Source organism: Geotrypetes seraphini, chromosome 7 (genome assembly GCF_902459505.1).
Source record: "Geotrypetes seraphini chromosome 7, aGeoSer1.1, whole genome shotgun sequence".
Classification (NCBI taxonomy): Eukaryota; Metazoa; Chordata; class Amphibia; order Gymnophiona; family Dermophiidae; genus Geotrypetes; species Geotrypetes seraphini.
The window spans coordinates 44226689-44242272 of NC_047090.1; the positions used below are offsets into that span (position 1 = coordinate 44226689).

The window sequence follows — 15584 nt, forward strand, 5'->3', positions numbered from 1 at the left end:
GGTTTAATGATGCAACAGATTAACTAAGGAAACTTCCTCCTTTTTTGCCCCCACTTTCTCTCTTCTCTCACAGGTCATCCCATCAGCATCCTGCGGTGAGTAGCGCCACCAGCCTCTGCTCGCTTTGAGACATTTAGAGTCTGAATCGTTCTTTTAATTTAAGGTACCCCCGAGTTCATGGCCCCTGAGATGTATGAGGAGAAATACGATGAGTCGGTTGACGTGTATGCTTTTGGGATGTGCATGCTTGAGATGGCTACATCTGAATATCCTTACTCCGAGTGCCAAAATGCTGCGCAGATCTACCGTCGAGTGACCAGCGTAAGTCCTCCCCCCATTTCTTTTTTCACCTCTTTTTTTTTTTTTTTTCCCCCCTGCATAAATAGTATTTCTTCTCTTAACTTCAGACTTCCATGCTGCTTCACTGTGTATGCTGCTGTTTTCCAAATAGATACCAAGTCCAGGTATTCAATAATTCATATAAATAAATCCCTCAATGAATAGTATATAATGCATTCTGTTGGAAAATCACAACCAGAGTGTAAAGGTTCTCTTATGAATGAATGAATAAATAAATAAATAATGTGAGAAATCGAGAACCCTCAGTTCTCTGTGCTTTTTAAAAGAACATATACTCCACCAGCATATGCTTCCACTGTAGAACCTGGTCACTAGAAACATCAGTGGGCCTTTTGGCCCTGATTCTGCAAAATGCGTCCCAATTGTAGGCAGCTGTAGACGTCCTACAGCTGTTTAATCAACCAATCGGGAGGCACGTTTTCTAAAAAAAAATGCTCCCCAGGCAGGCCGCCTATATTGAAGGCGCCTCTGGAAGCCTAGGGAGGCCCGCAAGCCCGCCTAAGCTCGCCTAAGGGTAGACAGTAGCTTTAGGCGGCCCTACGCATCTCCATAGCAGAGCGGGAGACGCTTACAATGTAGGCTAGCAAAATGCTGGCCTACATGGTAAGTAGACGTGGCCGCTATACTTAATTGCGGCAAGGGATTTCCCTGCCGCGATTAGTATAGTGGCCGTGGCTACGGCCGCCAGTCTCCCCTCCCCAACCCCCCCCCCCGACGATTGCAGCAGGAGGGTGCCCAACCCCTCCTGCTGACAAAACCCGCGATCGCCAGCAGGAAGGTGTTTAACCCTTCCTGCCGGTAGGCCATCCCCACCCCCGATGATCGTAGCAGGAAGGTGCCCAACTCCTTCTGGCGCCAAAACCAGCGGTTTCCGGCAGGAGGGTGCCCAACCACTCCTGCTGACAAAACCCGTGATCGCCGGCAGAAAGGTGCTCAACCCTTCCTGCCGGTAGTCCCCCCCCACCCCACCCCTGACGATCGCGGCAGGAGGGTGCCCAACCCCTCCTGCCAACAAAACCCGTTATCACCGGCAGGAGGATGCACAACTCCTCCTGCCGGACCCCTCCCCCCAACGAAACCCCCCACTCCGGAACCCTCCTCGGGCTTACCTGCAAGTTGGTTGGACGGTTCCTCGCACTGTCCGGCCAGCAGGCCCACCTCCGTCCAAATGAGGCGGGCTTGCTCCTCCCTTGCCCAACCCACAGGATCCTACGGCCTAAGGGGGATCCTATAGCGGGAGGGGCCTTAGGCACCTGGGCCAATCAGGCCCTAGGATCCTGTAAGTTGGGCTGGGGAGGGCTGGGCCTGCCTTATTTGGACGGAGGCGGGCCTGCTGACTGGACGGTACGAGGAACCGTACAACCAACTTGCAGTTAAGTCTGCGTGGGGGGGGGGGAGTTTTGTTGGGGGGGTCCGGGAGGAAGGGTTGGGCACCCTCCTGCTGGCAATCTTCGATTGGGGGGGGCATTTTGTTTGGGGGGTCCAGCAGAAGGGGTTGGGTACCCTCCTGCCGCAATCGTCGGGGGGGGTGGGGTGGTTGGGGAGGGGAGACTGATGGCTATAGCCGTGGCCGCTATCCTAATCGTGGCAGGAAGATCCCTTGCCGCGATTAAGTATAGCAGCCGCGTCTAAACAAATCCAATTCTGTAACCAATGTCTGCAACATGGACGTCGGTTACAGAATCGGGTTTACTTTGGGCGGGCATCCTATACAGAATCTGGGTCTTTGTATGCACAAATGAAAATCATAAATGCCCTCAATTCTTAATATATGTACAAATAAACACACTTGGAGCAGTCACTGGCTTATCAAATTCTCAGTCCTGTGATCCTATATAATGTAGAGCACATGAATCATTTATTGTCCCAGATGTACAAACTCATAATAATCGCACACAAATGTATAATGTACAACTACAGAGACTGATTTTGTGTTCTTGTGAATGAGAGAGAACAGATAAAAGAAAGAATCCAAGAGAGACATTTAAGAGAAGCGTGAAGTTCCAGGTAGAGCAAGAAGGGAAGTTGATGTTGAGAGGGGGCTTTTATAACAAATAGAATCTATTGAACTTCAATAGAATCTATTGAAGTTAAGTATCCCCATCCTTAGTAAACTGTCTGAAACAATGGTTAGTTTCACTGATCAGGAAGGTGAGTGAGGTGTGCTAGACTGGAGAATAGACTGGAGTCAAATGTACTTTCCAGTATGCCTCTGACAATAGTTTCTGATTAATCTTAGTTATCTGTGCACCTGGACCCATTGAATATCCTAAGCTGTCCATCTTAAGCACCAGACATTAACACATCTTCTTAACATCTCTTAGCTGTCTTTAGCACCTTTTTACTGCCAGGTCCTCTAAGCACTGATTTAATTAATGCTGTTGCAATTACATTCCCTATGGTCAGACATGAATGATATGATCCCCCAAAGGCCTTTGCTGACATTGGTTAGGCTAACCGAAAATGCTGATTGCTAGCAATGCTAGGCTGACAATCCTCAGCTAAAGTATTTGGATAAGAAGTTGAAAAGTCAAAAGGAAAAGGTTAATTAACTTTCTAAAAGAGGATATGACTATTGTAAAAACTGAAATTCAGAAAAAGGATAAAGAGTTAACACTTAAAATCAAGATTTGCTTGTAGAGGACAACTTAGTTATATGGAGGAAATAGGAAGCTCTTGAGAACAATAACCGCATTAATAATTTGTGTTTAATATATTTTCTCAAGATCTATCTAATTCCTCCAAGGGATATGGTACAACGTTACTTTATGGAAAATTTAAAAATACCAGAAGATTCCCTACCTCCCTTGACAAGGGTTTATTATTTGCCTACTAAAGAAACACAAAAAGAAGAGAATGGAAACCTGCAGGAAGGTCCCTTAGACATCACTGCTATTTTGGAACAATCTGATAGAGGAAGTGGCTGTCCCAGCCACTCTCTTATTGACTGTAGCATTAGCTCTAGACAAGAATTGGATCCTTAAACTTTTCTTTAAAAATAGGCCTAAGGACTTCCTGGGGCTTCGTATTCAGATTTTTCCTGACGTCTCAAGAGAGACTCAGAAGAGAAGGCGGGAATTTCTAATGTTGAAGCCTGGGGTGACTCAACTAGGGGCTCTTTTTTTTCTTCTTTTTTTTTTTTTTTTTAAGTTCAATAATTTTTATTAAGTATTTTAAAGGATACAAGAATCATTTAAAGTACAGTGGTGCCTCGCACAGCGAACGCCTCGCACAGCGAACGCTGCGCACAACGAACTTTATGTCTTGATTCGTACAACGGACTTCGTTTCACACAACGAAGTCCGGGGTTCCTGCGGGGTTGGATCGCAGCGGGGTTGGTCGAGCCGCGAGGGTAGTCTCCTTCTCCTTACCTGCCCTGTCGCAGCACACAGCCGAACGGAAATCTTCCCGATGTCAGCGCTGACGTCGGAGGGAGGGCTTAAGCAAAGCCCTCCCTTCCTCCGACGTCAGCGCTGACATCAGGAAGACTTCCGTTCGGCTGTGTGCGGCTGCGGCAGGGCAGGTAGGAAGAAGGCAATGGCGAACGAAAGAGGGGGGAGGGGGCGGTCCGCCCCGAAGAATGTGCACAGCTGGTCAGGTCCCCCGATCGACCGACAACAGGCCCGGCCGACAAACCTCCCTGCCCTGTAGCCGCGAATCTAAATTACCTCTTACAGCAGCTTCAATAATCCAGCTGCTGTAAGAAGGTAATTTAGATTCGCGGCTACAGGACAGGGAGATTTGTCCGACCGGGCCTGTTCTGTTGTCGGTCGGGTGCAAAAGCGCCACAAAGGTGGAGGCAGGGAGGGAGGAAAGGTGGAGTGGAGAAGAAAAGACGCTTAAGGGGGGAGAAGGCCGCTGAAAGCACATGTTGGAGCAGGGGATGAGAGGGAGGGAGAGAAGGGGAAATATTGGACAAGGGCAGAAGGGATGCTAAATCATAGGGTGACAGGCAGAGAGAACAACAGGAAAAAGAGTGGAAGCAATCTTGAACCCTGAGGGTGAGGGCAGAGAGAGGTGGTGAGATGATTGATCATGGGGAGAGGGACAAAAGGGAATAGAGATGGGATAGGAAGATAGTGGAAGTAAAAGGACAGGGAGATGTATGTTTTTAGATGTATCTAAATAAAAATAATAACAAAAAATTTATCTTTTTTATGTCATCTTAGCATATTTTATGCTGCAGAACGAATTATTTTTTTTTACATGTATTCCTATGGGAAAACGCGTTTCACATAACGAACGTTTCACATAACAAACTTGCTCCTGGAACCAATTAAGTTCGTTGTGTGAGGCACCACTGTACATAGAAACAAAATAAAGCTTTCTGTATATAAAATATATAAATCTATTTTTTCTTCTAAGATTCCCCTGCAAGTGTGTTATTAGATACCGTTCCTTAAAATATGTGTTTGTAGACCCGTCTCATTTAACTAGTTTTATCTCCCTAAAGCACCTAGAGAATGAAGGAACATCTGTACCCCTGTTAAATAGTTAGCTCTCTGTCAGCAGCAGTTATACAATCTTTCTTTATAAGATTATGAAGTTAAATTACTCTTTCTAAAGTTTTGAATCCAAGTTTGTTTTTGACTTGAGTGAAATCAAGTTTAAAATAGCAATAATGCTTTTCTTTTGGTTTTTTTTTTAAATGTTTTATCTTTCAGAATTGAAAGTTAATTTAAATGAATATTATTTCTTGATGATACTTTCTGTACAAGATGTTATGCTTGGAAAATAATTTGAAATTGTATAAATAAATTTCAAAAAAACAAAACAAATGCAAATCCCTGTTAGAGATGTTGCCAAAAGTTTCCATATGACTTGAAAGTATCAGTGTTTCCAGTTTTCTATAAAAAGGGAGATTCCAGGGCTCTAAAGGGGAAATTTATCTTGAGTTTTCTAGATTCCCCTTTAAAAAAAAAAAAAAAAAATTTAGATAGAGCACATGGTGCTGGCCCATTCAGCAGGCCTTCAACCATAGTCTTGATGAATTTAGAAGGGTCTGGCATTACAGCAGTAAATATTGCAATTTTCCCTAAGACTACAATGGAACTTCCGGACATTGCAGTCCTTATCTTCCGTCTGTCTGGAAACCTGACTGTGTTTCTAGGTTTTTGATTGTCCTCAGACAAGATGATCTGTGATGCGATAATGTAAGATAAAGGGTGGGTCTGATGACTTGAGATTGAATGAAACATCAATGTCCTGCAGTACTGTAGCTGGCAGGAGAAGACTTTCTACCTAATTTGTTCAAAGATATTCTGGACAGATCACTGACTCTGAAATGAACAAAATCGGGAGGACCCAGTGTGGATTTGAGATTTTGGAATTTACACCTTGCTTTCCCCTCTTTCCTTAGCATAAAACAGCTAAACACTTTCTTAATAAAGAGGCCTTGATTTTCAGATGGGCTAAAGTCAAAGCTAGCTGAAGTCTGCCTTGTTGGATTGCCTCCCTGGTTCACTTTTAATAGCTTTACACTATCATGTGGATATAAACAATTATCCCAGGATAAGCAGGCAGCATATTCTCGCATGTGGGTGATGTTATCCATGGAGCTTTAAAAGTGCATCGCCACTTTAAGAACTTAAGAAAGTTTGCAAACTGCCTGCTCTGCACATGTGTGAGTGCATTCTCGCCCGACATAGGCTCTCGCGGTACCTCAGGTCTTAGTATTCCGTGGAGCCAAGAAGTCGTGTCTCTGAATGTTCAGTTTTTTGCCATTTGCCTTCCCACTCCCGCTTTGAGGAAATTTCTTTTCCTTTCTCTTCTCCTCGTGGGCTTCAGCTGGTGATGTCATTTAGTTTTCCTCAGCAATTGAGTTCAGTTTGACTGAGGTACTTTTTTCATTGATATCCTGGCTGTTATCTGGTTTTAAAAAGTGCTGTAGGTGCCAAAGGCCAATTTCCATCACTGACCTCCATAGTTGGTGTTTGCAGTGCCTTGGCCCAGAACACCATGTAGATTCTTGTGCTCGGTGTTCTACCCTGCAGAAACGTTCCATCAAGAGCCGGAGACTTCAGCAAGAAATATTGTTTGGTACCGGCATGGAAACTGAGAAGACATTGCTCCATCTGGTAAGCCAGCTGATAAGCTACCAGCTTCCCAACAGTTCTCGCAGGTCACTCTTGCGTTGAGTCCCTCGATGCTGACTAAGCAACGACGTCTTCTGCGTCTTGCCTCTCCTACATCGAGGTGTGTATCCTCTTCGAGGTCACCCTCTCCAAGGCAAGATGTGGCACTGATGGTACAGGCATAAAGGCCAATGACACTGGTGCTTTCATTCTGTGAAAAGCTCAATGTGCTTTTCCAAGTGAAGTGATATGGTTAAGCTCCTTACTCCGACATTGACTCCCTTGGTACTGGTCCAGTCTGAGCATAAGGCAACCAGGTCCTGCGGTACTGACACTGGCTCTCCAGAGCGGCATTGACATTCCACGCCTAAGCGTAGACCACATCATCGCAGGTCCAGTTCATCGAGGCATCGTCATTCTTCCTCCTCATCTCGATGCTCCAAATGAATAAGCATCGTTCCTCTTTAGGAGCTTCCAAAAGAAAACATCACTCTTCACGGTCTTCCAAACATAAGAGTGTCACATCAGACATCATCCTCATCATTGGATTGACACCGGGCAAGCATCGATCTGTTCTATGCACTCCTTCACCAAAGCCTTTTTATGACTCTGACTTAGTCTGATTCAGCTGAAGACTTACCTGAGTCTATAACGGAGGCTTATGATACTAACTCGGAAAAGTCTCCACCAAGGGCTAAATCTCCTACTGAGATACTTTTTTATATTTTTTTTTTTTACCAAATTTATTTGCCAGTTGGGCAGGGAGTTACCAGTCAAGCTGGAAGCTGTTTCTGTCTACAGTGCTGAATACTTGGAGGCCTTAAATTATTATGAGCCTCCTAAAGAACTTCTGAGACTACCTTTGCATGGTATAATCAAAGAGACTCTTCACAATAACTGGGAAACGCCCCTAACTATTACAGTGGCTCCCGGAAAATTGGACACTTTATATAAAATAATTGTTTTTTACCACAGCTTCAGCACCAGTCCTTAGTGGTAGAATCGACTTTGAAAAAATCTACTCCATTGAAAGTCTATGACCAGTGCCACCCAGGGCGTGAAGGATGCACTATGGACAAATTGGGTGTTGCTTGTACCAAAATTCCATGCTAGCAAATAGTTCTAAATTATAATTTCTATATTTCCAGCTATATAAAACACCTTGTTAAGAAATTGCCTTCTTTTAATAGATACATTCCTCTACAGCATTTGCAGGAATTTCATCATATCTCTCACACCCTTGCCCTAGCTAGAAGATACATGGCAAGATCTGCTTATGATATTTTTGAATTATCTTGAATTATCAGCTATGTCAGTAGCAATGAGATGTCTTGCATGGCTACAAGTCTCAAATATGGATATCAGTCTTCAGGACAGATTAGCGAACATTCCTTGTTTGGGAGATGAGCTGTTTGGTGGCTCTCTTAAAAATGTCACAAAAAAGCTTATTGATCATGAGAAACAGGTTGCTTTGGTTAAATCCAAGCCTAAACCTTCAGCTTCGAAATCTTTTAAGCCTTCTTCATATCAAAGGCGTTTTTCTTCAAAACCAGCTGCTTTTCCTAGACCGCAGCAGAAAAAGCAAAACCAGTGCCCTCAGAAATCTCAATTAGCAGCTCCTCAAAAGCCTGCTCAGTCTTTTTGACGGGCTTCTAGAGAGCATAGCCGCTGTTCCTATTTCTCAGACTCTTCCTCAACCAATTGGAGGTCGGCTCCAGCTCTATTATCCCCATTGGGAACTGATAACCACAGACCTCTGGATGCTAAAAGTCATTCAAGAGGGATACTCTCTTACTCCAGCAATATACCTACAGATCATCCACCAAGAGAGCCTTCTTTCAACCCTCAGCAGAACGTCCCTTTGAGAGATGAATCCCTCCTCTTCTCACTATGCTATAGAGGAGGTTCCATCTGCGCATAGAAATTGGGCGGTTTTGCTCCTGTATTTTTTCATCCCAAAGAAGACGGAGATCTGCATTCCAATCTTAGACCTCAGGGGCCTCAACAGGTTTCTAGTGAAGGAAAATTTTGGATTGTTATCCCTGGCAACTTTATATCTTAGATTGCAATGACTGGCTATGTTCTCTAGATCTTAAAGAGGCTTATTCTCACATTCCAGTGAATGCGACCTCCAGGAAATTCCTCAGATTTCAGGTGGCACAGCACCATTATCAATACAAGGTTCTGCCCTTTGGCCTTGCATCCTCTCCCAGAGTATTTACTAAGTGCCTGGTGGTAATGGCAGGGGCCTTGCAAACTCAGAGACTTCCTCTCTGACGTCAGAATTGATGTCAGGGGGTGGCTTGTGGGCCCGGCGCTTCTGCAGTGGCTGCATGCACCTGGCCTGTTGCTGCGTTAGCGTTGGGGAAAAATGGAGAACGCAAAGGCAATGCGAGTCTATCCGCGATCAACTCATGTTGCCTTTGCGATCTACTGGTAGATCATGATCGACCTTTTGGGCATCCCCTGCCCTATCTTTACGATTGACTGATCAGAGATCCAGCCTCTCAAAGGGTGTTTGCAGCGACTCGCTTAACAATTCTCTTCCTTCAGCAGTTGAGTTTCGAAATCAATTTTCCCAAATCCCAACTTCAGCCCTCTCAGAATTTGCAATTTATCGGAGCTCTGCTAGACACCATTCATCTCAAGTTCAAGTGTCAAGTTTATTTAAAATTTGTTTAATCACCCTATCATATTTTCAGGGCGATGTACAATTCTAAAAATATTTTATAACGGTACACAGGGGAACAAAAAGTTCATATAACAAATACATGACTTTCAAAACGGACGTTTCTCCCTCAGCAAAGATTAGAAAATTTGATTCAGCTTTGCACTTAGACTTCTCACCTGCCATCGCTCTCGGCCAGGAAAATGATGGTACTACTGGGTCACATGGCTTTCCACGGTGCATATTACTCCATTTGTGAAACTTCATCTCAAGACGCTTCAATGGACTCTCATGTCTCAGTGGTCACAAGCTCTGACCCACTGTCTCAACACATTACTGTCACTCCTTCACTTCAACAAATCTCTGCATTGGTTGATTGACACTCTTCCAATCTTTCCAGAGGGGGTTTGCTTCCACACACCCTCACATCAAAAGGTTCCTGACAACGGCTCATCCACTTATGCTTGGAGGGCTCATCTGGACGGTCTTTGTACTCAAGGTCACTGGTCTGCTCAGGACCCGCCCTTTGCCATATTAATCTGTTGGAATTCCGAACGATCCTACAATGTTCTCAAAGCTTTTCAGCACATTGTCACCAACTACGCTCCTTCTTATCCGCGTGGACAATCAGATTGTAGGCGGCACAGGCTCTCCTCCGTCTGTCAGGAGCCCAAATAGATTTTGGACCTGGACACTTGCTGAAAGCAATATACATTCAAGGTAGAAAATAATTTTCTTGCAGACAACTCAGCAGGTCTTCTTCAGAGTGGATGCTCAACTCTGCAATTCTGCATCACATCTTCTCTCACTGGGGGACTTGCTTGCATCCCCCCTCAACCACAAGCTGCCCCAGTTTTGCTCCAGGCAATACTCTCCCCAACGACTAGAAGCAGATGCTTTTCTACTGGATTGGACACACAGGTTTCTCTATGTGCTTCATCCAATCCCTCTCATCCTCAGGATGCTTGTCAAGCTCAAACAGGAGGAGGCCACCATGATTCTCATAGTTCCTTGGTGGCCCAGATAACCCTGGTTTTCCCTTCTATTTCAACTCAGTGAACTTCAGGACTGGTGGCGGATCTACCTTTCACAATATTTCATTATGACAAAGTGTTTGTTTATTTAAGATTTGATATACCGCTCTTGCATTTTACTGACCTAAGCATGGTGCTTTGCACTCATCCAAAGTTCCTTCCAAAGGTAGTCACTGAATTCCATCTCAGTCAATCCATTGTGCTTCCAGTGTTTTTTTCCTAAGCCTCATTCTCATCCTGGAGAAATGGCTCTTCATACTTTAGACTGTAAATGAGCTTTGGCCTACTACTTAAAGCATACTCGGTCACATAGAACATCTCCTCAACTCTTCGTCTCTGATCCTAATAATTTTGGACGTCCTGTACCCCAAAAAACTATTTCTACCTGGTTGGTGGCTTGTATCACCTTCTGTTATGCTCGTGCTGGGCTGCAACTGAGGAGTCATGTCATAGCCCACAAGGTCCAAGCTATGGCAGCTTCAGTTGCTTTTTTACATTCCACTCCTGTTGATGAAATCTGTAAAGCTGCTACTTGGTCCAGATGGGATGGTCACTTTGGCCAAGCAATATTACAAAATTGATTTTCTTAATGGCCAACACTTCCTCCATCCCATTGTAGTAAGTTAGGGAGTACCATGTGTGAGAATATGCTGCCTGCTTGTCCTGGGATAAAGCACAGTTACTTATTGTAACAGGTGTTATCCAGGGACAGCAGGTAGATATTCTCACAACCCACCAACCTCCCCTGGTTGGCTTCTTGGCTTGCTTACAGAACTGAGGTACCGTGAGCCTACGTCGGTACTCATGCATGTGTCCTGTGGGGGCAGTTCGCAAACTTTCTTGAGTTCTTAATGTGGTGATGCACTTTTAAAACTATCTGTACCGGGACTCCGTGGATGACGTCACCCACATGTGAGTATCTGCCTGCTGTCCCTGGATAACACCTGTTATGGTAAGTAACTGTGCTGTGTAGAGTGGTGGTGTGATATAGTGTGCCCTTAAGCTTGCATATTTTGTCACTTAAAAAAGATTCAAAATATGAAGAGATGCAGTTGGCATCCAGCACTGAAAATGTTTGTTTTAGACTCTAATTTTACAAACCTTACCCTCACCCCACTCTTAAATTAGATAAACAAGGCTTAGATAAAAACAAAAAATAAATCATCATATTTGTTCTTAGGTTAATACCAGTCAAATGTTGAAAAGTAGATACAAGTCTAGCCACTAAGGAAAAATATGTAATATTTGCTATGCTAACAAATTCCTTTGTATCCTGTATTACTTAGTAATAATATGCCCCAGCACTGCACATACATGTGGGAGGAATTGTAAGTATTGTGGCTTTGTGCTAGCTCAGCTCAGCCTTTGTGTGCTAGCTCAGCAAACAGCCTTCATTATTGTTACATCATCTTTTGTATGGAACCATTATAGATAATATTATTCACCAGAGACAAAGACTATTTTGTTCATCAGAACTGTTATTGTAGAAGAGCTACTAGCCAGCCTGTGCAATCTCTATCATTTTAACAATTGTGAATATGTAAGAATTCAGATTTGTGCACAAGAAATGGTTTATAAACTGCTACTGAAGATTCATTGTTAACACTATTCCTAAAGAGTATAAAAAGTTTTAAAAACAAAAGACTTTGTGCTTCTCGTCAGCCTGAGTCTCAACTCTAATGGACTGTTTTATTAGAATAATGATATGACACTCAAAATTCAAGATTTATGAAGTGAACCAAAAGGTAAAGTAGGTTATGTGAAAAGGCAGAAATTCTGAAAGTCCATGAAGCATTGTGCTTGAAGGCTATATTAGAGACAGTTATAATTTAGTATGCCACATTTTGATCCTAAGAGCTGCTTTGAGAACTCTGGATGTTTTAAGTATATTTTAGAGTATCCTTTAAGTCTTAAGTCATTTCTAGTAGTTAATGTTTATCCTAAGTGCAGGACACTTGAAACAACAGAGATTTGTTGTAGACTTGATATTTTACGGTGGTTAGTTTTATCAGGGCAGATTATTGCACATTATTAACATTGTTATCAAGGTTAGCAGTTTCCATTTGTGGAGGAAATGCTATGGAATTGGATTTTTAATGTCAACAAAGTAGACAAGCAGTTGTTTTTGTTTTTTTTCCTAGCAATTTTCTAATTACAATCAAGCAGAATACATACAGCTTGAATAGATCAATGTAACATAATAATAACTCATAAAATCAGGAAAAACAATTATTAGATATTTAGTCCACAATATTAGAGAAGATCAACAGGAAATAAACTCAAATAGGATAAAACAAAATACAGTGGTGCCTCACACAACGAACTTAATTCGTTCCAGGAGCAAGTTTGTTATGCGAAAAGTTCGTTATGTGAAACGCGTTTTCCCATAAGAATACATGTAAAAAAAAATAATTCGTTCTGCAGCATAAAATATGCTAAGATGACATAAAAAAGATAAATTTTTTGTTATTATTTTCATTTAGATACATCTAAAAACACACATTTTTTAAATTTAAAGACAGACTAAGTAGAGTCTCATAAAATCCCCATCAGTGCTCTCAAAGGCAGCGTTTTGATCAGCATCCCCACCTCATTTAAACGGGATTTCTATTGCCAAGTTTAGTTCAGTTACTTGGTGTATTTTTTTTTCCCCCTGTAAGAAATGGAACCGGAAACAATTCCTCCCTCCCCAGTCTAACATCCCTTGGCACACAGCGACGTCTGCATTGCTGGCCCCGCTCTTCAGTACGTCTAACCCTGATGGGCAGAAAGCACCCCCCTCATATCGTAGCCATTTCTGTACTCGCAGCGATCCCCCCCACCACTTACCTCGCCGCATGCACCCGACTACCGGGGATTAAGAGCCGTCTCTGCTGGAGCCGACGACTCCAGTGCTGTCCCTGCTACAAAAGCTTCAGCTTCCACAGGCGTTATTTCAGGAGATCAAGAGGGGGGAGGATGCTTCACCACATGAGGGGAACTGTTCTTTTTTTTTTTTTTTTAGCATCGGGGAAGTAAACAGACTGCTGCAGGAAACAGGCCTCTCTTTTCCCCGACCTGTGTCTCCCAGTGCTCTCCCCTCCACAGCACCGCATCAGCCTGTCAAGCACCAAACAGTAACCTGGCCCCGGAGATCTAGGCGGAAGCGCCTGCCTCTCCAACCCCATCAAGAACTGCACAAAAACGGCGAGGCCTAACGGCCTCGTACCCCCGAATGCGGTCATCACTTATTCTACCCACCCCCACCACTCCGGTCACTACTTACAGGAAAAGCCCGTATGCGCATCTTGGTGTCCCTCCTGCTGCCCGTGCTTTTGCTGAGGTTCGACATGTTCGTCGGCTTTTGGAAGGGGGGGTGGGGAACAGGGAGGAGGAGGAGGCCATGTACAACTCCGCGCGTCCTTTGTCGCGAGCAAAAGAGTAAACGTTGACTTAATTTACATAATAACTAAAAGAAAAAAAAAAGAAAAGGGGGGGAACCGAAACCTAGGGAAGAAGAGGCGACGAGCAGAGAACCGTCCTGGTTTGTTTTTTGTGGAGCAGAGAGGGGGGGAAGGAGGGCTTCGCGAGGCCCCGGCCCGACCTTCACTCTTCTGTCGCTTGGCCCTCCCCCCCTCTCGCACTCTGCCCGCCTCCTGGTGTTCCGTCTTCCCCCTCTCGCTCGCCTTTCTTCCGCCGGACAGCGCGTGCAGCACCCGGGCGCTGCGCGAAGCAAGCGCAGATCCGCCCCCCCCAACGCATCAGCAGTAGGCGCGGATGCAGCTCGGGCGACTTCGTTGTGTGAAACGAAGTTCGTTGTAGGGAGCAAGACATAAAGTTCGTTGTGTGAAGCGTTCGCTGTGCGAGGCGTTCGTTATGCGAGGCACCACTGTACTGAGAAAGCGGCATAACTGGTTACCTACAGCTGGTATAGCAAGCTAAACATTATCGGCTACAGGTGCTCCTCCTTCTCTCAATTCAATAAATTCTAACAGCTGTTTGGATTAAAAAAATAAGTAATTCTTCTTTTGATAGGTAATAAAACATTTTACTGGAAATTTTAACAAAAAAATTCCACCCAAAACCAGGATTCTTGGCCTTAATGCCAAGAACTCCTTCCTCTGCTTCTGGGATTTTTGAACCATATCAGGAAATATACGAATTTTGGCCCCCAAAAAACCGATCATTCAAATGACAAAAATACAAACACAAAATATAATCATGGTCATTTTCCAGTGCTAAAGTAAGTTCTTTCAGAGACTGTTGGAGAGCTGGAACGCTCTTCCGGAGTCTGTTGTAGGGGAAAACACCCTCCAGGGTTTTAAGACTAAGCTGGACAAGTTCCTGCTAAACTGGGATGTACACAGGTGAGGCTTGACTCATTTTAGAGCACTGGTCTTTGACCCAGGGGCCACCGCATGAGCGGACTGCTGGATACGATGGACCACTGGTCTGACCCAGCAGTGGCAATTCTTAGGTTCTTGTGTTACCACCTCCAGTAAACTCTCTAGGAAGGTTGTCAGATCTAAATCCCCCTTTTATCTCCTTGAATCTCTTTAGGAGTAGAAGCCTCCACAGAACCTTTTAACTGCAAGTAATTAACTAACTATCAGAGGTAAATTATCCGGTGGGATACACAATATTTCCCTAAAATATTTTTTAACCATCTCTATAGGAGAGATAACTGATTTAGGAAAATTCAAAAGTTTCAAATTATTCTTCCTCAACTGTTTTTCAAAACTCTCCATTTTTCTAGTCATATAAGTTCTTTATTTTAATAGTCCAAAGTTTGTTTGTTCCATTTCAGAGAGTTTTGTCTCCTATTTCCCTAAATTCTCTTTCATTTGAGCAATATCTACTCCTCCTTGCTCAACCTTGGAAAAGACTGTTCCATAAACAGTAGATAAAGTAGTAATAAATAGTTTAAGATTAGCATTTATAACCAATATAGCTTGCCATAGTGCCTCCAAGTCAATTTTTGGATCTCTCCAACACTCCAAACTGCAAGCTGACCCCGCCCAAAGCACCTCTCACCTCCGACCTGGTGTGAGGCAAATGATCTTCTCTATGCTCGCCCTCCTCCACCAGGGCCCGAGCTGGGCTCCCTCCCAAGCTGGAAAGTGAAGATTCCATCCTCAGGAACGATGCTTCCAACTCTCCCACCACTGGTGTACTCCCAGGTTGAAACAGCACCATCCGCTGCTCAGGGCTCAAGATGCCCCCTTCTGACTGCACTCGGTCGCCCGACCTTCTCCAGGCTCTTTCCGCAAATGTAGGAACCATAGACGCGCCTGAGTGGGATGAACGCCTCTGCTATAGTCGCCTGGACCATCCGCTGCTTGGTCGCCGGCACCACCGGAGGGGACTATGTGGATCGCTCCCTTTCTCTTCCCTTGTTCCAAAAGGTAGGGAAAGATTACTCGGCCAGACTCATCACGGCCTCACTAGCGGAGCCTCCTCTCGGGCCTC

General features: G+C 44.3%; 1 protein-coding gene across 1 annotated transcript in view; it reads left to right on the forward strand.

Annotated features, from left to right (window-relative positions):
- The window catches only part of WNK1 (WNK lysine deficient protein kinase 1), a 538182-nt gene that overhangs the window by 113851 nt on the left and 408747 nt on the right, over positions 1–15584 (forward strand). The window contains 1 exon segment of the mRNA XM_033953429.1: positions 164–321. Within this exon segment, the coding sequence (XP_033809320.1) occupies positions 164–321 (158 nt within the window).